General features: G+C 40.2%; 1 protein-coding gene across 1 annotated transcript in view; it reads right to left on the bottom strand.

Moving 5' to 3' along the window:
• The window catches only part of MGAM2 (maltase-glucoamylase 2 (putative)), a 94,453-nt gene that overhangs the window by 50,465 nt on the left and 20,029 nt on the right, over positions 1–23,959 (bottom strand). Inside the window, exons 9-23 of the mRNA XM_070461295.1 lie at positions 22,121–22,220; positions 20,440–20,552; positions 18,891–19,016; positions 18,028–18,159; positions 17,841–17,939; positions 16,207–16,320; positions 15,540–15,624; positions 12,193–12,310; positions 8,048–8,219; positions 7,130–7,246; positions 3,229–3,386; positions 2,999–3,083; positions 2,036–2,092; positions 1,446–1,570; positions 540–628 (exon numbers count right to left, since the gene is read on the bottom strand). Of these exons, the coding sequence (XP_070317396.1) occupies positions 540–628; positions 1,446–1,570; positions 2,036–2,092; positions 2,999–3,083; positions 3,229–3,386; positions 7,130–7,246; positions 8,048–8,219; positions 12,193–12,310; positions 15,540–15,624; positions 16,207–16,320; positions 17,841–17,939; positions 18,028–18,159; positions 18,891–19,016; positions 20,440–20,552; positions 22,121–22,220 (1,690 nt within the window). The remainder of the gene's footprint in view (positions 1–539; positions 629–1,445; positions 1,571–2,035; positions 2,093–2,998; positions 3,084–3,228; positions 3,387–7,129; positions 7,247–8,047; positions 8,220–12,192; positions 12,311–15,539; positions 15,625–16,206; positions 16,321–17,840; positions 17,940–18,027; positions 18,160–18,890; positions 19,017–20,439; positions 20,553–22,120; positions 22,221–23,959) is intronic.

Below are 23,959 nucleotides of genomic sequence, written 5' to 3' on the forward strand. Positions count from 1 at the left end.
GGGTTGCACAGAGTCGGACGCGACTGAAGCGACTTAGCAGCAGCAGCAGCAGGTGGTGCTAGTGGTAAAAAAAAAATCTGCCTGCCAATGCAGGAGACATCAGAGCTTCAGGTTTGATCCCTGGGTCAGGAAGATCCCCTGAAGTAGGAAATGGCAACGTGTGCCAGTATTCTTGCCTGGGAAATTCTATGGACAGGTGAGCCTGGCAGGCTACAGGCCATGGGGTCACAAAGAGTCAGACGCAACTGAGCACATATACACATTAACATAATGTATTATTCTGGCATTAATAATGACATCCAGAGAACAGGATAAACTAAATCCAATAATATCTTTTGCTTTGATAGAGTCGATAACACAAAAGTTGCTCATTTGAAGTCTATTTTAATGTATGTGTTTGACTAGTGGAACTTAAAGAATGCATTGATTCTAAGCTTTAGAAATAAGCATCAGTGATAACAAAGCTCGTGCATACTGGGCAGTCTGCCAAGATGAACTGCCATTAAGAAGCGCAGAGATGGGACCATAAAGAAGTCTACCTTTAGAGACACCGTCATCCCAGTACAGTTCTCCCTTTGCTTCTCGCTTATAGTCCAAGGCAATGATGAGTCCCAGAGAGTTCTTCCGGCTGTAAAAGAGCAATTCTCAGTTTCAGAGAATGAAGAAGAGATAGAATAGTCTTAAGCCAGCCCCCTTCATGCCCCAGGAACAGACTATCTTGGAGACAATCTCAGGTATTAAGTAGATGCTGATGCTGTCTGAAAACACGGAAGCTGGGTGTGGGTAGACAGCAGAGACAAGTAGTGAATGAGCTTAAAAAGAACAGTAGATGGAGGCAGTTCCTGCTGAGAACCGCACTTATGATAATACTAACAATTAGTACTTACTGGATGCTTTCCACGTGGCAGGCACTCTTCTAAGCATCCCATATGCCTTAAACCATTTCTATTATTTCATCTGAGCCTCTTAATAACTCTAAAAAGTTGAAATACCACCATCTCCAGTTTACTAATGATGAGCAGAGACACATACAGTAAGTTGCCCGTGGTGACACTTCTTGTATGTAGCAGAGCTGAGGCTCGAACCCAAATTTTCTGACTCTTGACCTTAAACCTATGTTGACTTTCATCTCTTACCTCCTATTAACTTGCATTGTCTCATGCCTAAGGAAATCTACTTGAAGACACTTTCTAACTTGGGGAATCCTCATGAGTGATTATTTTGACCATCCTTACAATTTGATGCAATTTACAAGTGAAAGACAATGGGAATGTAAAGGAACCGAGGCTACATTTATCCCCTGCTAAATGAAGATGCCAATTCTGGGCTTGAGAGGAAGTGAGTAAGATGAGTTACTGTAGCTATTTTCCCTTAGTTGATCCACTTTCAGTTCCAATTTTTCTTTCCCATAACACTCTGCCCCCTTATAAGAGTAAGGAGCTTACCTGGCCTCTGTGGTCGTGTTTGGCTTCTGGGTGGGAAAGATGTAGCCCCCTCGGAGGTGAAGTCCTATCTTATCACCTGGCAGAAGCATCTCCACAAACTGTTTCCTCCATTCTATGGCTACTTGCTAACCAATAAAAGGGGAAAAGACCAGATAATACATTGTTTGGGCTACAAGTGACATTGGAATTATCTAGTTCAGTTGCTTCATTCTAAAGAAGAGAAAAACAGAGGACCCCAACCACCACCACACCTCCCAAAGTGAAGTGACTTGCCCAAGGCACATAGGAAATAGCAGAGCCAAGACTCCAGCCTATCCTATTTCCTTATATTACACCATGCTGTGTGTGATTCCACACTTGGGTTTTAATTCTGTCGATCATCACAACCTAAGGCCCACTACTAGTCCACATAGCTGCAGAATAGCCAGTCAAATCTCCTGAAAATTTCCATAAGCCTACTCTAGTTATTCAAATTATTTCATTGTACCCCAGGAAAGGCCTTCTTCCCAGGAACGCACCCATAAGCAACTAAGTGTAAAGCCTTGTTTTATTAGCCTACCCCAAGCGCCCAAGACTACTGCCTCACTCACCGTTTCATAGTCGTACCAGATGGCGTCAGGTATGTATGCTCTTGCATAGTTCAGACCCTGGGGAAACATAACGGTGAGCAACACTGTCACAACCCTTTACAGTTTACACGACACCCTCACCCGAGGTGGTGTGTGCTCACTGCAACACTCCTGAGAGAAAGTTGGGATCACACATCCTACACGTAAAATCCTCAGAAAAACTGGGCAGATTAACCAAAACAGAGCTGTTCCTAGAAGTGAAGACTGTTTTGCTTGGAGACTGCTGAGAAAAGCAGAGAAAGCGTATTCCCTGGGTCCCTTGTGTAATCTGATAGAAGGAGCATGAAGCAGCTAGGCCCTCCGGAGAGCTTTGTAGGAGGACTACTTGTGAGCTAGCAGGACCTACCATGAAACGCTGGGGCTAAAATATCAGCTCCAAGGGCCTTTGACTTGAGTCCATGGGCCATCTCTCATGTTTATAAACAGATCAGCATAATCCTGACCCCTCTCCTACTCTTCCCTACTCAGCCCTGCCCTTGATTCTACTTGGTCCTTCCTACAGGGACTCCAGAGTAACACCCTCCCCTTCCCCAGCACCCCTCTCTCCCTCCACACTCTTCTCCCCACCTCTTCTCTTCCCCCACCCCGACTTTAGGAAACACATCCCCTCTGGTCAATGGCAAGCACAGACAGATGATCAGCCTGAACTCCCAGGTATACAAATCCCCCATCAGTACCAAGGCCACATGCTTAAGGAAACAAGCTTTAAGGCAATTTTGCAAAATGGAGATTGCTTTGCTTGGCAAATTGAGAGTGAGATCAATAGTTACTACTTTTTATAATTTCCAAATTGTCATGCTCTCTCCCTCCTATTTGTAGTCAGATTTATCTTTAAACACAGACACTCGAGACCCAGCTTATTCCGCTGTAGATCCACGAGAACAAGTGGGAGAGTCCACCCCATTGTTCAGATTATAAACACACTTCATATAAAACAGGAGTGATGAGGAGTCCAGGTCCCCAGAGGAACTGCTCATGCACCTCCCAGGTAGCTGGGTCCTGGTAGAACCTGGAAAACAGAGAAGGCAGGTAAAGCCTGAGTACAGAACAGCCGAACATGGTTTGGCAGCAGGGTCCTAACTAACCTTGTTGCTACTAGCAAGGTAAGTGACGTTATGATCTGAAAGGGAGTCTTTGCAGGTCAGGAAGCTTACTCGTGGACGAGGGGCCTTGCTACGGTCTCCCCCAGGGTATGAGCTCGGTAGAAAAGGGTGTAGAGATAGGGCAGCAGGGTGTAGCGGATGTTCAGATAGTATCTGGAGGATTCCAACAGCATAGCATTGTTTTCACTGAAGGCAGCAGGATCCTGGTCCTAGAAGGAAAAGTAAGCAATTACTAAATATTTCCATCAAATCTCTGAAGCTCTCTTGGGATAAGAAGCTTTCTCAAGTGAAAGCAGTCATGTTTCCCAATTCAGAGGATGTTAAAGGATTTCTAGAACTGCAAGGATCTTGGTTCTCCTTATTCATTCTATAGATGGAAAAATAGTATCAAAGATTACATGACTTCCCCAGTGTCAAATTTTAAGCGAGTGGCAGAGTTTAAATTTGATACATCTGCCAGTCTATGATGCATCTGCAGCCTCAGGGTGATCAAGAGGCCTCCAGAAGTGGCCATGGAGATAAAGGGGCTATAGTGGGCCCTGCTCCCCTAGAGCTGTTGCTCCAAAGTATGTTATTTATTAAGGTTTCTGATAATACTTCACTTGGCATATAATGCAATAAAGTTGTGAAAACTGAAAGTGCTGTTGCTCGGTCTTGTCTGACTCTTTGTGACCCCATGGACTATAGCCTGCCAGGCTGCTCAGTCCATGGAATTCTCCAGGCAAGAATGCTGGAGTGGATTGCCATTCTCTTTTCCAGGAGATCTTCCCAGCCCAGGGATCGAACCCAGGTCCCCTACATTGCAGGTAGATTCTTTACCATCTGAGCCACTCCTACTATTTGAAACCAATGGCCTTAAGCCACACTGCCTACCACCATGATGTGCAATCCTTCTCTCTCTTTCCTTACAGTTTTGGAAATTTGTAATTTTAAAATTTATGTCTGGTTTTGTCTGTAATGTTTTCATCATCAAAATATGTTTTATTTTCTCTATTCCAAAGACAGTGACTTCTATTTGTTCTTCAATGTACAATGTGCAAAAAAAAAAAAAAAAAAAAAATCATGAGTATAGCTTTTAGTAGATAGTGTTGTCTTTTAGTCACTGAGTCAAGTCCAACTCTTCGTGATCCCATGGACTGTAGCCTGCCAGGCTCCTGTCCATGGGATTTCTCGAGCAAGAGCAATGGAGTAGGTTGCCATTTCCTTCTCTAGGGAACTTCCAGACCCAGGGATCGAATCCACATCTCCTGTTGAGCAGGTGAGCTCATTGAGCCACCTGAGAAGCCCCTAGTAGATTTTCTCCAAGAACAGACCAAAAAAACCCTTTTAGATGGAAAACCTAATTTGCTTCCCAGAAACAGAAATTTTCCATAAATGATGAGCAGTTGTTATGTTCATTTTCACTATAATTAGAAAGATGTGAAAGATATGTGTGCCATATTTAGATCAGTCATCTTGTATTCTATTTCTGGAATAACTTTAGAGAAAATTGCTTAAATTTTTTCTTTTATCCCTAAGATGCCCATTTCACCCCTTCCACATAGAACTGTTCCATGAGACCACTCAATCTCCCCAGTGTGAGACTCATGAAAATCCTGAGGCCAAACACCAAAGAAAATAACACTCCATAGCCTCCATCAGTTTGGTCTCCAGCAGAGAAAGTCCAGAGTTGCACCATCCATTATGGTGGTTACATGGTACATGAGGCTACTCCACATTTGAGATGTGGTTAGTAAGACCAAGGAATAGAACTTTCCATTTTATTTTATTTTAATCCATTTAAATTTAAACCTAAAAATGGAATCAACATAAAATATTTTTTCCATTAAACATTATTATTTTGGTAGGATTTCACTTTACTCCAACAATTAAAAAGTTAGCATCCTAATTGATATGCATTGTCAAGTGTAGAATGCACATTTAAATTTGAAGGCTTAGTAGAAAACAAAAAGAATATAAAATAGCTCATTAACATTATGTGTCAAACCCAGATTGAAATGATAATTTTAGGGATATATTGAGTTATATAAAATATATTAAGAATAATTGACCCCATTTCTTCTCATTTTTAAAAAATTTACACTTAAACTTAGATATATGGCTCTCATTATTATTCTACTGAATGGCACTAGTTGAGAGGAAAGGAAAAAGGCCCTGGAACCCAAAAACCTAAGTGATCTGAGTGCACTTGTCTGTATTAAGTGTTTCCAGGCCATCTCTTCAGGAAGTGAGCCCACGCTACCTGCTTCCAGCCCCTTGCTTAGAAGTCCAGCAATAGTTTCTCTCTCTCTAGATCACCAATAGCTAGGAAAGCCCAGGGATAAAATACTTGGCTGTGGGTCTTTCCCAGGTTAGAGACATGTCATTGGATAAAATTGAGAACTGAAACTAAAATGACCATTAATAAGTTACTCTAATTAGTCTATTAAGAGCTAAACCATTCAAATGAAACATTTCAGCTGTGGATGAGGTCATTAAAAGAAAGAGCATCCCACCTTACTCATCCCTAGCATCACCAAAGACATCTCCTTAGGGGGGACTTGGAGTAAGTGTCTGTCGACAGAGGAGTGGATAAAGATATGATGCATATACACAGTGGAATATTACTCAGCTATAAAATAGAGCAAAATGAAATAATGCCATCTGCCGCAACATGGATGGACCTAGGGATTGTCACAGGGAGTGAAGGGCATCAGAAAGAGAAAGACAAATAGAGGGTATCACTCATATGTAGATTCCAAGCAAATGGTACCAGAGAATGTATTTACAAAAGAGACATAGAGTCACAGACGTAGAAAACAAACTTGTGATTATGAGAGGGGGAGGGGTGGGGGCAGGGATAAGCTGGGAGATTGGAACTGACACATACACATCACTGTATATAAAACAGACAACTACTAAGACCTCCTATGTAGCACGGGAAACTCTACCCAATACTCTGTAATGAACTATATGGGAAAAGAATCTAGAAAGAGTGGATATGCGAATATGTATAATAGGTCCACTTTGCTGTGCATCTGAAACTAATACCACATTGCAAATCAAACGTACTCCACCTTTTAAAAAAAATGGAATATAGGGGGAAAGGAGACACGCTACTAGGCGAAATGTCAATTTTACAGTCATTCCGGAAAGCAATCTAGGAACATATAATAAAATTTAATATACTTCAGAAGAGGGGACTTTGAACCTACAGCTATACTTGCCCATAAAAAACAGGACCTTATATAGAAGAGGCTAAAAGTATGATGAGTCATGAGAAGCAGTGGGGGTGGTCTCATGAACCATTCCTAGAAAGACAGAATGTGTAACGGGGTGAAAACAAAGTTCAAGTCCCTGGCCTGTCCCTGCCTAAATCCTTCCTCCCCAGTCTCCCTTATCTTGGAGGAGTTTCCCTTGTATTAACTGAAGAAAAACCCAGTGGACTCTGTCTCAACTTATATAAGGTAGTAACAGAAGCAATGGGGCTTTGCTGGTGGCTCAGCGGTAAAGAATCTGCAGGCTAATGTAGGAGATCCTACATGGGTTTGATCCCTGGGTCTGGAAAATCCCCTGGAGAAGGAAATGGCAACCCACTCCAGTATTCTTGCCTAGGAAATCCCACGGACAGAGGAACCTGGAGGGCTGCAGCTTATGGGGTCACAAGAGAGTCAGACGAGACTTAGAGACAAAACAACAACAAACAACAGAATCAATAGCAGCACCATGGACACTTTCACAATGCTTCTCACCTGACTGGTGAGTTTCCAGCAATGGAACCATTTAGTTACATACATTCTATTCCCCACTTACTCTAGTCCCCAAACCCTGCTTTGGAAACCTATCACCCAAGGTTTATCTATTCTGTCTCTGCACTTAGGGCCACCCTGTAGGATTTTTTTCAAGATCTCTCCTTGAGTATAAATAGATCATAAAATTCAAGAAGTCTCCATCATTTCTCTTGGAACCTTACCCTGAACCCAGGCCCATTGTGATTCCTTGACAGTGGATAAAATGCTCCCAGCTGCATCCACCGTCTGCAGAGCTCCTCTGTGACATTCCCTGTATAACCACAGATGTTGGCACCTACCTGGAGAATTAGCACACACACAAGCACAGGGTCAGTGAGAGAGGAGACAGCATTGACTGTGTACCTATATGATAAGGAAAAATAGCATCTCTTATTTCCATCCTTCCATGTGTAAGGAAGTCCCAGGCTTTCCAGGAAAGCCTCCAGCCAAATGGGAGAAAGAAACAAGTATGCATGGCAAATCTCCTGACAAGAAGAAAACTGACTGTCATATTAAGGGCTCTTCCTCAACATCAGGTTTCACTTTCAAGGCCTGGCATTTATGGATGCTCTGCGGATGGGATTTTCTGTGATACTAATATGTGTTAACGTTTACCATCCTACCTTCAGAAGACAGCTCACAAGGCACATAAAAATTGGTTTCCCCAGGCTTCCCTGGTGGTCTAGTGGTTAAGAATCTCCCTGCCAATGCAGGGGACATGGGTTTGCTCCCTGGTCCAGGAAGATCCCACATGCCGTGGAGCAATTAAGCCTGTGCCCCACAAATATTGAGCCAGCACTCTAGAGCCTGAGAGCCACAACTACTGAAGCCTGCGGGCCTAGAATCCGTGCTCTGCAACAAGAAACCACTGCAATGAAAAGCCTGAGCACCGCAACTAGAGAGTAACCTCTACTCACGGCAACTAGAGAAAGCCCATACACAGCAATGAAGAGGCAGCACCGCCAAAAAAAACTGATTTTCCCAATACACATCACAGTGAAATACATGCTCCTTGGTTTTCAGACACCCTCAAAGTCTGGTGATGAGAACAATGTCAAAGAACAAAGGGTGAAAATTCCTTGTTTCAGAATGAAACTCACCATGGGGATGCCGAATAGGTTGAACTCCAGGATACCAGGGATGGACCATCGGAGATCGTCCCATCTGGCTGCATTGTCCCCCAACCAATGAGCAGCAAATTTGCCAGATCCCGCAAAAGTAGAACGTGATAAGATGAAGTGTCTCTTATTGGAGAAGATAGTCCCCATGGCCCTGAAAAGGAATACAGTCAACTGAGCTGGAATGACTAGGACTCACCTACCCCTAGGGCGATAATGGGCTTCCCAATCAAACTCAGAAAAAACACCAAAGTGTCAGGAATCAGGAAAGCAAACTAGTTTGGCATGTTTAAGAGCTTCTTTCTCTCTTCTGGATAAAGTTTCAGATCTCACATGACAATACAAACTTCTACAGGCCAGCCCTGCAACAAGGAATTTCTCTAAGCTTCTATCCTCTTGATTATGTTTTCTCTATCTTGTTAGAACTCGTTGTGCTCTGCCTTTTGGGTCAAAACTACTCTGGAACCATGTTTTGGGTTCTTGGCCCTATCTTCTCCCTCTAGACATGGTTTCTTCAGTGTTCCTGGCTCCATGCCTTGCTGCCCATCAGTAATCCTGTTCAGCACAACACCAGCTCAGGCTGGAACCCAGTACCCACAGCTGGCCCAAGAAGAGAGTGTGTACACCGGTTGGGCTCCAAGCACCTGGTTCCTCTGAAGCTTCACAACTTATTATTAGCAATGTCCAATATGAAATTTGTAATCTATGCAAAATAATGATTGAAATGAGAAAAACAAATGAACTGATGAGTGAAATGTCAAAGATGATATATGGCACTCTTTATAAAGTTAAAAACAACTAAAATATATTTTCCTTGTATTACACATAAAATATTACATATCAAATAAAACTATATAGATAAGAGAGCAAAGGAATTAAAAACAGAATTCAGAGAGATAATTGCATATAGTTAAAATTATTAATAATATTATTAACTATATATTTTATCCCACCCTGAATCCTGAAGCTATTATCTCTAAATTCTGTTTTTAATTCCTTTGCTGTCTTATCTATATAGTTTTATTTGATATGTAATATTTTATTACATGTTTTATATGTAATACAAGGAAAATATTTATATTTTTTGTTAGATGTAGGCTATTTTCTTAGCTTCTATTCTGCACCCTTTCTTACATAGGTATTTTACTAAAAGGCCTCTGCCATCTTTCTTCATTCACACTAAATAGTTCATGCCTTCCTTTAGACTCCAAAATTGAACAATAATACAACTACAAGACAATAACACAATTGCTGCTAGCTCTTTGCAGGCCAGTTCTTTTATCTTTCCTTTCAACACATGGTCTGAGAAAAAGTTGCCACCAGGCATCAGGCAATTTCTCATAGACACCAACACAACCACCAATGCTTCCTTCCTTCACATGCCTAAGGATTTTATGGAGAGTCTATACATGTAGAAGGACTTATAATGACAAAAGGGGGGAAATTCTGAGTTAGGAGGCTGGTTCATGAAAAAGACATGCTCTATTCTGACAGTTCAATGACCAAAAGATGGGAGTAGGTTGGAGGAGGGGACGTACTCCAACTCTCGTCCTTGTCTCTCTTTTGATCTAGATTGGCAGACACTTTGCCCTTACTGATGTTGGTCAGAGGGATTATTGGCTTCTGCAGTCATCAGTCATGAAAGAAACACCGTCAGCTTTATAGAGTGAAACTCAAACAGGGATGACATTATCTGCAGTCACAGTTTACTTAGAGCTGGGCCGTTAAGGTAACACGGAGGAGATAACTGTTTTTTTCCCAGCTCAGAGATAAAGTCTTGTTCAGAGATCCTTTCATTCCTCTTTCCCACCATTCAGGTTTGACCTATTTATGGTCAGGTTCTGATCTCTGAGAGAATCTGGTCTTCTGCTTTCAGCCTAGATGGAAGTGAATTTCCTCCTTTGGGTATATCAGTAACCACTTTCCCCAGACTGGACTGCCAGCTAAAATGGAGCCAAATACTCATTAGATCTAAGACTTAGTGTGAAAGTCAAAGTGTTAGTCACTTAGTTGGGTCAAACTCTTTGTGACCCCATGGACTGTAGTCCACCAGGCTCCTCTGTCCATGGAATTCTCTAGGCAAGAATACTGGAGTGAGTTGTCATTCCATTTTCCAGGGGATTTTCCCAATTCAAGGATCAAACCCGGGTCTCCTGCACTGCAGGCAGATTCTTTACCATCTGAACCACCTGGGAAGCCACAAGACTTAAGTTCTCCTGATACCCAGATCCCATTTGTTTTTCAGCCATCTCTGCCTGCCACCTGAAGGCTAAGTTATGGTTATTTCCACAGTTCTCTGGAAATTTAGGTCATTCTGCCTGACCAAGGGAAGTTAGAAGGGTGCTTACTCCTTACTCAATCATAGTTACCTTTTAACTCTCAACCATAGCTAGTAGAATGTTTTAATCAACCCCATCATGATGTTAAAGCATTTTGTCACATGGAGACACTAACAATAATGCAATTTAAAGTCTATTTCCTTCCTACTACCCTTCCTTACTCTTCTTTTTTGCCCTGACCATTTATCCCCTCTCCCTCTTACCTTCCATCCTTAGATTGGTGCATCTAAGTGTACGGATAAAATAGGAAGGGACTATAGGAAACATGGTCTTCCCTGGTGGCTCAGATAGTAAATAAAGAATCTGCCTGAAATGCTGAAGACTCAGGTTCAATCCCTGGGTCTAGAAGATCCCCTGGAGGAGGAAATGGCAACCCACTCCAGTATTCTTGCCTGGAGAATCCTTTGGACAGAGAAGCCTGATGGGCTATAGTCCATGGGGTCACAAAGAGTCAGATAGGACTGAGTGACTAACACTACTGCTGCTATAGAAAACATTGATCCAAGTCTCTCATTTCAAAGATGGGGAAATTGAGTCTTATTCATCTAGTTTATTTCTCATGAAAGGTAGAGAAAGAGAAAAAGAAGCCAGAAAAGACAAGACAGAAAATCAGAAATGTGTGTCCTTTTTGAAGCTTGTCTCTCATTGAAATAAACACTTTTTCATTTACTAGGCAAGGGTCTACTCTGATCTGGATGATTCAGCATTAATAAAAAATCATGATGGCAAAATGGTGCTGGAAGAAAAAATCAACACAGACTCTGCCTCTAGAATTAGGTTCCTGAGGGGCCCATCCTGACCTTCTCTTCCTCAGGCCCAGTATTTATTCATTCAACAAGCATGTCTTCAGTTCACACACTAAGGACACATGGGCAACTTTGACCTGCATAAAAACTGACAGTCTAGCAATAAAAAAGAATATTAAAAAATAATAAGATTTTGGCACATTAAGCATATTGTAAACCTATGGTTTTTCTAGTAGTCATGTTTGGAAGTAAGAGCTGGACCGTAAAGAAGGCTGAGCGCCAAAGAATTGATGCTTTTGAACTCTGGTGCTGGAGAAGACTCTCGAGAGTCCCTTGCAGTCAATTCTAAAGGAAATCAACCTTGAATATTCACTGAAAAGACCAAGGCTAAAGCGAAGCTCTAATACCTTGGTCACCTGAAGTGAAGAGTCGACTCACTGGAAGAGACCTTGATGTTGGGAAAGATTGAGGTCAGGAGGAGAAAGGGGCAGGAGAGGATGAGATGGTTGGACGGCATCAGAGAGTCAACAAACATGAATTTGAGCAAACTCCGGAAGATGGTGAAGGACAGGGAAGCCTGGCTGTGCTGTAGTCCACGGGGTCACAAAGAGTCAGAAAAGACTGAACAACTGGACAATAACAGCAGCAAGTGCAGATTTATCTGGGTAGCCTGTATTTTTATTGACTGAATCAGGCAACCCTAGTGTGGTGATCTTAGTACATTCAGTAATAGGACCCAAGCAAGTACTAATGTCCAACTGGGACTTCTAAATACCTTGTATGTTAATACCTTTGAGTATCTTCAAAATAATGAAGTTCCTAAAATAATGAAGCCAATCTTTGAAATAATGAAGCCAATCAAAAATAATCCTGCATAAAAACCTGGGATTATAAGGAAAATCTCTTAATTATCCTGTCAGATCTGAGTTTCTATATGCCTATAACCACTGAAATATTTGAAATATACAGTGATGAAAGACAAGAGAAACCCTTCATCTCCCACCTCCCCAGATCTGGAATTAGGAGGAAAACCCATGCTTACGAGTCCGTGGCTCTTGCCATGTTGTAGCCATACAAGCTGTGGACATCGTAGTGAAGGCCCCCAGAAAACTCCGTGTCCATGCAGAGGGTTCTTGAGAAAAGCAAGCCGTCCAAAACTCCTGTGGGAAAACACCCATCTGTGAGGCACATCCCTGTCCACCAACTGGAACAAAAGCACCACCCAATCACTTGTGTCTTGGTTACTGACCTTCCCTGACAGTCTCCACCTGACAAAATCCTTTCCAGATTTTAAATACCCTAAATGCCACTTCCTACCTTTGGCCTGGGCTTCCCAGGTGGCTTGGTGCTAAAGAACCTGCCTGCCAATGCCGGAGACACCAGAGATGTGGGTTCGATCCCTGGGCCAGGAAGATCCCCTGGAGAAGGAAATGGCAACCCACTCCGGTACTCTTGCCTAGAGAATCCCATGGACAGAGGAGCCTGGCGGGCTACAGTCCTGGGGTCATAGAGTCAGACACGACTGAGCACACACGCACCTGGGGCCTACGCTGAGCTGGATCATTAAAATTAATTTGCACTTTCATGAGCTCACAAAGAATGCTACTTAGGCAAGTGAGAAAACATGTTCAGAGCAATGGTTCATCTGCGTTTAAATATAAACAAAGCACTTGCATTTATCAACATGTACTTTGTCAAGAAGAATAGAGAACAAGGCAGTGAACATTTTCACTTTTATATTGTAGACATTCACACCCCAGTTAGAGTTTTTTTTAAAAAATGAGATAAGATATTTGAGTGTTTTCATTAATAAGAATTCAGATCTTGCCTCTAGAAACCACTACTATTTCTGTATTTTCCTTTTCTCATGCCTAAGATGCTCAGTATTTTCTGCCTTATCTGCAATTGCCTTTTTTTTCATTTTCTTTATTAGCTTTTATTGAATATAGTTGATTTATGATGTTGTATTCATTTCTGGTATACTGCAAAGTGATTCAGATATATATGTATATGTGTGTGTGTGTATATATGTGTGTGTGTGTATATATATATATATGTTTATTTATTCCTTTCCATTATGATTTATTACAAGATATTGAATCTAACTCCCTGTGCTGTTCAGTAGGACTTCGTTGGCTACCTATTTTATACATAGTAATTTGTATCTGCTAATCCCAAACTCCTAATTTCTGCACCTGCTTCTTTTCCCTTCTCCTTGAAGACTGATGACTGGGGACCCTCCTTCCTGAAGCCTTGTCTGCACATAGGACCTCAGTATGAGACACAGTTTCAGAAAATTTTTTTCAGAAATAAAGAAAATTCTGTTTCTGGCACAATTCAGATTGTGGAATGAGATTCGCAACGACTTTGATTATAAGAAACGACACTAAAATTTTCCCAGGGTCAAAGTTAATTTATCTAAATCTTTATCACACTAAGGTAGACTGTCCAGTCCTGAAAATGCAAAAAGCAAACCAGCTACAAGGCAAAGCAGCTGGTTATATACAAAGAGAGACTAAGCACCAGGAAGTAGAGAATGGGGTGCTCAACAGAAGCAAGTAGAAGGTGTTAGGACTGCCATTTTCTGGAGGGGAAAACACTCAGTTTTTGCCAAGAAAAAAATCAAGAGATTATAAGGGAAACATGACAAGCTGATTCAGAGTGGGGAAAAAAATTTGAGGGCACACAGACTGAGCAGAGTAGGATGAAGATAAAGAGGGAAAAGTGAGACTTCCCAGGTGGTCCAGTGGTTAAGAATCTGCCTGCCAACGCAGAGGACAGAGGTTTGATCCCTGGTCTGGGGAGACCTCCCTTACTCAGCATGGCAACCAAGCCTGTATGCCACAGCTACTGCGCCCACACCCTGCAACTACTGATGCCCGCCTGCCTGGAGCCGCTGCTCTGCGACAAGAGAAGCATCACGATGAGAAACCCGTGAAAGGCAATCAAGAGTAGACCCCACTCACTGCGCCTAGAGAAAGCCCGAGAGCAGCAATGCAGACCCAGCATAGCTGGAAAAAAGTTTTAATTAAGAAAAAAGAATAAGTGAGGAAGCAAACAGTAGATTTTACAAAAATTTAAATAGTTGAAAGTCAAGACTCTGCCTGAAAAATTCTCCACTCCTGCAGTGACCATAAGGGACCAAAGAAACAGTTAAACCTTGGTCCAAGGGTGCACATGAAGCAGACAAACTAGAATAAAGTGTCAGAAATTGGCCAGAGGCTCAGCAAGCCTGTGTTCTCTTCCTGGAAGAATATTTCACACTTTCACTTGACATTAAGCTGAGACTATGTTATTGGAGTCTGGCCAAAGGAATGTGAGCATATTAAATACACCCCAATTCCAGGAGTGTCCATAAGAATCCCTCTACCCTCTCTTTCACCCAGTAAGCTGGAAGTAAAGGACCCTGGGATGGGAAAACAGACTGTGAAAGTAACTATGTCCCTGAATCATTGCTGGATGAGAGTCACACGTCCCACACTACAGTATTATGTGAGTAACCTTGTGTTTATCCACTGAGATGTTCATTTGTTTCCAGATTCCAGCATAAACTATTATACACTGTTTCTCCCTCTTCCTCTCTCTTTCTCTCTCTCTTTCACACAGACATACTCTTTCAAAATCAGGGATTGGAAAACTCATCAGGAAAAGGCCTTAAAAACAGGAAGGACCTAAAAGGAATCATACTTTAAACTCTTGCTAATGAGCTTTTTTTTTTTCCCCTGGTAGCTCTATGGTAAAGAATCTGTCTGCCAGTGTAGGAGACGAGGATTCAGTCCCTAGTCCAAGAAGATCCCACATGCAATGGGGCAACGAAGCCCAGCACACCACAACTACTGAGCCTGAACTCATAGAGCCTGTATTCTGCAAGAAGAGCAACCACAGCAATGAAAAGACCGCACACCAAAACCAGAGCATAGCCTCTGCTCTCCACAACTAAAACCCGCACGCAGCTATGAAGACCCGGCACAGCCAAAAATAAATAAATTTTTTTTAAAAAAGAAAAGTTAACAAAACAAAGATTTACTTTAATGGCAGGTAGTCTGTACCTTAATGTATTCTGATATTCTGATTATAAAGTTTAACATTGAACCATTTGTATGAAGGGTTTGGAGACAGTGAATAGGGTGGAAGTATGTAAAACTCTACAACTAAAGGAGGTATGGCTTCCACCACGTGCTTGCCCTTGGATTATGGCAACGAAAAGGTATTCAGAGACTGAAAAATGAAGCAAGGTCCCCAGCAGGAGAGTGGTCAGGGTGGTCAGGGTGTTTGGATGGGGAGTCCCTTGAACTGGGAAGTAGATTGCTCCTGGCCACACCAAGTCCTATCAAGGTTGTTTTAAACACATCTCATCCCTCCATCACTAGGAAACAAGTCGAAACTTACGAGGTTTGAAAGGAGGAAAGTTGAAGTTGTTTACTTCACACTCTTGGTCAGAACCTTGTAGAAAGCTAGATACTTCATCCATTTCCTACAAAGACACAAAATACACAAAATGGAAATGTTACTGATGCACAGTTAGCTGTTGAGTAATGCTTACTGAATTCGAAGCCCCAAATTTTCTATCCACTTCTTTAAATATGAACTAAAAGTAGGTGATGCTTGATTTTACTAAACAGTTAATTTTTTAAATTTCAAAGAAATATCCCCACCAGTTATCCCCACCTAAAAAATAAAAGATGCTCATGAAGTAATTCTCTAATAATTAATTTTAAATTTTAATGAATCAGTGTGACAATAATAATTATATTAATAGCTTCTCATAAAACAGTATTTTTAAGTTAAAATACAGTTAATGGAGGTAAAAGCTGAAGCCATGAGAAAACAAAGTACTTTCTCAAAAAGAAATAATCAGTTAGTGGCAGATCCAGAGTTAAACTTCCCAGAGTTTTGAGGAGTCTAACTTACTGCATATAAATTCAACATTAAGTAGAAGGATTTTAAATATCACTACGTCAAGCAAACTATTTTATTACAGATCAGAGTCAAAGTTTATCTCACGATTTGGAATATCTGTTCCCAAAATAGGTTTGATCCTGAAACAACAACTTACAATCCACACTCCATCAAACTCCAGAGTTTTATGAAATTCACTGAACTGCTCTTGCCACCACTCAGTACCATCTGACTTAGTAAAATCAGGAAAAACTGTCCAACCAGGGTATGCCTAGAGAAGAAAGAAGGCTGTGGCAATTAGTCTGTTCAATGGTTCACTTTGGATTTATTGCTGGCTACCATTTCTTCTACAAGAAGCCCCATGCATCTTATCACTTAAGAATCAAAATCTGTGACTCTCTTCCTAAAATTTAATAGTAAAATAGGAGCAAGGAGCCAAGGAAACAAAGAAGAAAAGGAAAAAGAAGTCATTAAATAGATAAGAAGCCATCAAATGTCTTTTTCCTATTAAAAAAAAAAAAGGTAAAATATGTCAGGCCAATTGGGAGAAAAACTGTTTAAAATACTGGAAATATAGCTGGACAATATTTTAGAAGAGAATGATTAAATTTCTTTAATGTGTTGTCAATTAAAGGTAATCTAAAATCTACTTTGAATAATGATATTTCTAAATAATACATTGGTTTCAGCATATAAGCAATCTTTTTTAAGTGGTTAAATTAATTTCATGCTTCTTACTGAGGCCCAATTATTTCTCACGCTATCTTCTCTTCCTATCTATTCCTATCAAAGTGTAGCTTTTAACGTTTTCTACAAATAGCATAAAGATACAGCCATAGCCAAATTATTGTAAATTATGAATTTATAGGATATAAGTTTTTGTGCATACTTTCTTGCTCATCCCCCAGCAAATGTATAGATTGTCATTTAGGGACAATTTTATGCTCAAGTAATACAATGTATACAATTTATATGTATTTATAATTCAGAGGCTTCTTAAAACTCAAGACAAGAGCTTAAAGTTCTTCCTGTAAGTGGACTGAACTCCTGGTCCTTCGTTTTAGGTCATGACAGCAGATCATAATTAGAGAAAATTTTGGACCTCAGGGGACAGACATGTGGCAAAGAAGTCACTTGCAGCAACATTCCACCTAGAGCAGGGCCAGCAAGCTTTGTTCTAACTGAATGCTTTTATAATGAACCCCAACCACCCCCACTATGACTACCTCTGCCAACATCGTAGATCAAATGATTCGTGTTATTTGTTGGTCAGGGGAAGTCACACCATAACAAAGAGTAGCCCCAACTCACTGCAACTGAAGTCCATGCAAAGCTACGAAGACTCACCAAGGCCAAAAAATAGAATAAACAAATAAATCTTTAAAAAAATTTCTTCTCATTATCTGTAGTATTGGAGAGTCATGGTATAGATTTTTAATTAACTAGCTGTTTTTCCCACCACAATAAAGAAATCATAATATATGAAGTGATAGAAGCACTAATTATTATTACAATAGCAGTCACATCGCACATGGATCAAATCAACGTGTTATATACTTTAAACTTAAACAATGTTATTAATATATATAATATATTTCAACTAAAAACTCCTTCAGAATTTTAATCTTTCTATTATTCCATCTACTGGTCTAAAAGTAATAATAAAAGAAAACACTAAAGTTACGAAAACAGTAATGATACTGTAACTTGCTTTCTACCTACTCATCTTCATACCAAAAGTACAAACTTCACAAAATGATTGTAATCACTCCAGTTTTCTTGAGAAATTACCTGCCCAACAGCAAAGCCTTTGTCCCCCAAGATCCACACTCTCTTTCTGCTTCCATTCACATAAGGCTGGTAGTCAGAGTTATTTAAGATGCCCGGATTCTATTAAGTGAATATAATAAGTACTGTTTAGTAAATTTTCCCACTTTGAAAGGAAAAATTAGGCAACAGAATAACTGTTTGACCATACCATAATAATTACATATTTCAGTCCATTTTCATGTAACTCATTGGCAAAGTCTGAGAGACCGTGGAAAGCCACTCCATCAATAGTGAAATCCTTCTTTTCATCCATGTAGTCAATGTCAGAGTACTGGACATCCTGAAAGACAGTGCTGGTCAATTAGAACTGAGAAATAAGATCACGCTGATGGAAGATATTATAGCTCTGGTTCTTGATGATTAAAACTGAAGCCATAGTTCTTAACGATCCTGGAACTGTCCAGACTTGGCTATACTCTAGGAGTAAAGAAACCCTTTCTGAAAGATACCGGCACTCTTAGATTGCAGGTTTACCTTTCATACCAATAGAAGCATGCCATAAGGAATTGAGAAGAACTTGAAGTAGGACTGGATCTTGTTCACCTTGTAACTTGAGAACTTGGATGCTTGACATAAAACAAGTTCTCTTTAAAGTGTGTTTGAATTAGTATATTTGTAATGTTATAACCGTGTTCTAACTTGGAGCCTAAACTTTGAACTAGAATAGATGATAAGAGGAGAAATTGGTCTTCTTGCCCTAAAACTGCCAGAGTAATAATTAACAAAGATAAATAACAAAAGCAAAGAGCTTTAATTAACCAAACTCTCATGCGTGTGTATGTTTGTGTTTGCATACCATCCTGTGAGAAGTAGGTGTTATTCTTAATGAGAAGAATGAAATGAGAAGGGGTTAAGTGACGTTTCCCGAAATCATGGGTACATGAGTCTATGGGGGTTGACTGGGGTTTTGTTGATAGGCTCTTGGATTCCAGATGCTATTTTTCTCCAACCTACTACATACTCCAAAGCATATGAAGTTCTTCTAAGCTGATAAGAGAAGTTCCAACTTACATATGGGATCTCAGCTTCACGAGTTCGGTTTACAACATTTTTCAATCCATCAATGCCACCATAATTCCTGCGACTAAGCTGGAACCCAAGACTCCAGTAGGGAGGCAAGAATGGTCGTCCAACAAGCTGAAAAGATAAATAAAGAAGTGTCTAAGCATTTAGAATACACACTGTAGCACCACTTCTGACACAGAAAATACTGCCTTCACTTCATTTTCTCTTAAGTCCTCAGATCTAAAAATGTTGAAGCTGAGAGTAACCTCCTGGGCAATTTGCAAAATTCTACAGCTCACCTAACTACCTAAATGTATTCCTGACAACAGCAACATCAGAAAACAGTGGGACTTGCAGGTAATGCTTGAATCACAATATAATATTGGGGGAAAGAAAGAAGCAACATTCATTCACTCAGTGAATCTTTTCTAAGTTGGTATTGTGGCAAAGGATTGACAAGGCACTTGGGATATAGCGGCACACAGCAGAAGTGATTTCTGCTGTCATATCAGTGTCTAATTTCAGACAGTGAGAAGTGCTAAGCATAAAGAATCAGGACTAATATTGAATGGGATGGATGAAGAAATAATGGACTATATTTAAAATACAACTCTATAAGTTACCCAAGCCAACACTCTGAGAAGATCTCACATACAGCCCTGTCTTAAATGTTCCTTGAGAGCCACTGTCTTGTCCTTCCTTAGGAGAGTCGCCTCAGGAGGGGGACTCTCTCGTGGCTCTGAGTCCCCATGCAGTGTATTTGCATCTTATTAGTAGCACTAATTATAAGGTGCTTCCTATTACTATTATTTCAGGCTTTGTTATATTTCTCCTATGTTATTATAAATTGTGCCATCTTGAACAAATTGCTCCATTTTTCTGTACCTGATGCTTTTCGTCTGTAGTGTAGAAAGTTTAAACTAAATGGTATCTAAAGTTCCTTCCTGCCCTAAGTTTGAACCAAAAATAAGTAGCACAGTTCTTTTTACATAGCTTCTTTTCAGTATTTTTTTTTATTTGTTGAATCAATGAATAGATTTTGCTGATCTGTGGCCTTAGATCTTATCTTTGGAATGATTCATCATACACAGATGGACTATGAGCTCCCTGAAAACAGGAATGGCATCTAACTTAGTTTTGCATTTCTCAAGCCTTGCACAGTGCCTCTTCAGCATGTAGAAGGCACTCAATAAATGTGCATCAAAATAGATGAACAGCTGAGACTTTCCTAGTGATCCCATGACTAAGACATTGAGCTCCCAATGCAGAAGACCCATGTTCAACCCCTGGTCAGGGAACTAGATCCCACATTACACAACTAAGATCTGGTACAGTCAAACAAACAAACATGCTTCCAGCTAATGAAAGACTCGCAGTCCCAGCATTTGGAATCCATAATTCACTTACAATTTTAATTTTTCTCCTGTTAATTTATAATGAGTGCATGAGATAACAGCAATAAATAATGATTGTGTGTGCATGTGGGCATGCTATGTTGCTGCAGTCGTGTCCAACTCCATGTGACCTTCTAATTGTCTAAACACTAAGCCCGTACCTCCAGGTATTCCTGAACCACTTGTTCTGGAGTATTTCCCAGGAAAACATAGAAGTCAAGAATACCCCCGATCGTGCGGTAAGTGACGGCAGGAGCAGGCTGAAGGGTGACTTCTGAAAGCAGTAAGACAAGAGTTCTTAGAATGTTATAGTTGGAAATATACCCATTTCTGGAATATCAATGTCTGAATTATCCAAAACAGGCTCAGTCTCATTTTAAGAGTTGAAAATCACACATGTTCTTTTCTTTGGGTGATGGCTGAAGTTTATCAAAATATTCAGTTCAGTTCAGTTCAGTCACTCAGTCTAACAATTCTTTGGGGCCCCATGGACTGCTGCACGCTAGGCCTCCCTGTCCATCACCAACTCCCGGAGCTTACTCAAACTCATGTCCATTGAGTCGGTGATACCATCCAGTCATCTCATCCTCTGTTTTCCCCTTCTCCTCCTGCCTTCAGTCTTACCCAGCATCAGGGTCTTTTCCAAGGAGTCAGTTCTTCACATTATGTGGCCAAAGTACTGGACTTTCAGCTTCAGCATCAGTCCTTCCAATGAATATTCAGGAATGATTTCCTTTAGGATGGACTGATTGAATCTCCTTGCAGTCCAAGGGACTCTCAAGAGTCTTCTCCAACACCACAGTTCAAAAGCATCAATTCTTCAGTGCTAAGCTTTCTTTATAGTCCAGCTCTCACATCCATACATGACAACTGGAAAAACCATAGCTTTGACTAGATGGACCTTTGTTGGCAAAATAAATATCTTTATTGTTTAATATGCTATCTAGGTTTGTCATAGCTTTTCTTCCAAGGAGCAAGTGTCTTTTAATTTCATGGCTGCAGTCACCATCTGCAATGATTTTGAAATTCAAGAAAATAAAGTTTGTCACTGTTTCCATTGTTTCCCCATCTATTTGCCATGAAGTGATGAGACTGGATGCCACAATCTTTGTGTTTTTTTTTCAATCTTCATTTTTTGAATGTTGAGTTTTAAGCCAGCTTTTTCACTCTCCACTTTCACTTTCATCAAGAGGCTCTTCAGTTCATCAAAATATCATTCATCAGTTCATCAAAATATTCAGCTCATCAAAATATCAAAATATTAAATGAGTAAAATACTAATGAATTTATTTTTTAAGAGAAAGAAGGACAAAATCTGTTTTAATCTGACCATATAAAAATACAAATTCATGGGATCTGTGAGTGATTTAGCTTGAAGGAAAAAATTTTTAAAACTTATTAGATGAGCTTACAGTTAAAAAATAAAAATGAACTCTTATTCTAGCACCATTAGTCCAGAAACTGGAGGGAGGTGAGGTGGGCTATGAGAAACCCTACAAAACAAAGCCTTGTTGTCTACAGACAGACAGCATGGTTTAATGGTGAAATCTACAGGTATCTTTGGAATGTGTCTATCAATGGAGTCTATTATCTATAAAATATTATGGGTAACATTGCATCAATAGAGAACACTGAAGCAGTCTTCCATGAAAATAGCTTCCAGCTTGAACAGGATTTGTAAACAGGTTAATCTATGTTTGAGTTTCAGTTTCTATAGAAATATATTGTAGGTCCAATATATTAATACCTTCAACTTTAAACAATGATCTCACTATGAAAAGCATTTTTATAAAAGCAGCATTCCAACACATATTGCTGCCAAGAGAAAGAGATCTTTCCTACCCATGGCGTTACTGTTCATCAGAAAAACCCCGAAAGAGAAGCCGCTGGTGTCTTCCAGGCACAAGAAGAATGTGTGAGCTCCGTAGAGATTGATCATGCCCTGACAACAAAAATAAAGAAAATAATGGTAGTGCCTGTTGAAAATACTTTTATTCAACTTAAAATAAAATCAAAAGCCATGCACAATAGATACGCTGTTAACATTTGATGTGGTTCAGTACTGTACGAAAAAGGTTTTGAAATGGTAACATCAACAGGCAAATGGATAGGCAAAATATGGTATATCCATCCAAAGGAATGCTATTAGTAATAAATAAGAACTGAGATACTGATTCGTGATACTCCATGATACAAGTGTCAACCTCATAAATGATTTTTTTGGGGGGTTGTTTTCTTTTTGGCTGAGTCAGGTCAAACTTATTTTCTGAAAGAATTTTTTTAATTTAATTTTATTTATTTGACCACACTGTGCAGCATATGTGATCTTAGTTCCCCAACCAAGGATTGAACTTGTGCCCCTTGCAGTGGAAGTGCAGAGTCTTAACCACTGGACCACCTGGGAAGTCTCATCAACCTCATAAACACTATGGTAAGTGAAAAGAACAGACACAAAAGACCATATATTATGCAATTCTATTCATGAAAAATATCCAAAAAAGTCAAATATATCCAGACAGAAAGCAGATTAGTGACTGGGGCTGGAGTAGGCAACTGTAGTAGGGATGGGATTAAATCTAAAAGAGAAGGAGGGATCCTACTGGGGTAATGAAAATGTTCTGAAACTGGAATATGATGATGGTTGCACAACTCAGTAAATTATTAAACTGTACACTGAAACAAAAATTATTAAATTGTAAAATTATTAAACTGTACACTAAACAGATAAATATCATGGTATAAATTATATCTCCAGCAAATCAACCTGAATATTCATTGGAAGGGCTGATGCTAAAGCTAAAGCTCCAATACTTTGGCCACCTGATGCAAAGAGTTGATTCACTAGAAAAGACCCTGTTGCTGGGAAAGATAGAAGGCAGGAGAAGAAGGGGACAGCAGAGGATGAGATGGTTGGACGGCATCACTGACTCAATGGGCATGAGATTGAGCAAACTCCAGGAGATGGTGAAGGACAGGGAAGCCTGGTGAAGGATGGGGAAGCCTGGTGAAGGACAGGGAAGCCTGGTGAAGGACGGGGAAGCCTGGTGAAGGACGGGGAAGCCTGCTGTGCTGCAGTCCATGGGGTCTCAAAGAGCAGAACATGACTGAGTGACTAAACAACAACAACCATCAAATTATTTTTTATTTTGAAAATATTGGTAAAGACACACAATAAAATGCTGGCAGAAGGAGAGAATATGATGAGCAATCTTGAATTTCTTCTTTATGCCTAACTGTTTTCCAATTTTTCTATAAATAACATACAAAAGTTTAAAATTTTAAAAAGGATACTGAATCACTCACAAGGCTGTGATGAGCACTGATATAAAAAGAGAGACTGTGTATAAATGTAAGTGCTATAAGAATAAAAGATATTGAGATTACAACATACAGAAAGCTTTATGAAAGCTCCCGGTATGATGTTGCAAACTTAGCCCCTGGTGCAGAACTGATCACAGTAAATTTCCAGTGATGAGGAGAAAGAGAGTGAGCATGATATGCAAAGGATGGAAGGCCAGCAGGACTGTGCAAAATTGGCTGGTTTTGAAATTATAGCCAGGAAGACTCACAACATCAGCACTTGGATAGAAAGAAAGTGAAAGTGTTAGTCACTCAGTCGTGTCCAACTCTTTGTGACCCCGTGGACTGCAGCCCACCAGGCTCCTCTGTCCATGGAATTCT

This window comes from Odocoileus virginianus, chromosome 1, assembly GCF_023699985.2.
Source record: "Odocoileus virginianus isolate 20LAN1187 ecotype Illinois chromosome 1, Ovbor_1.2, whole genome shotgun sequence".
NCBI classification, from domain to species: domain Eukaryota; kingdom Metazoa; phylum Chordata; class Mammalia; order Artiodactyla; family Cervidae; genus Odocoileus; species Odocoileus virginianus.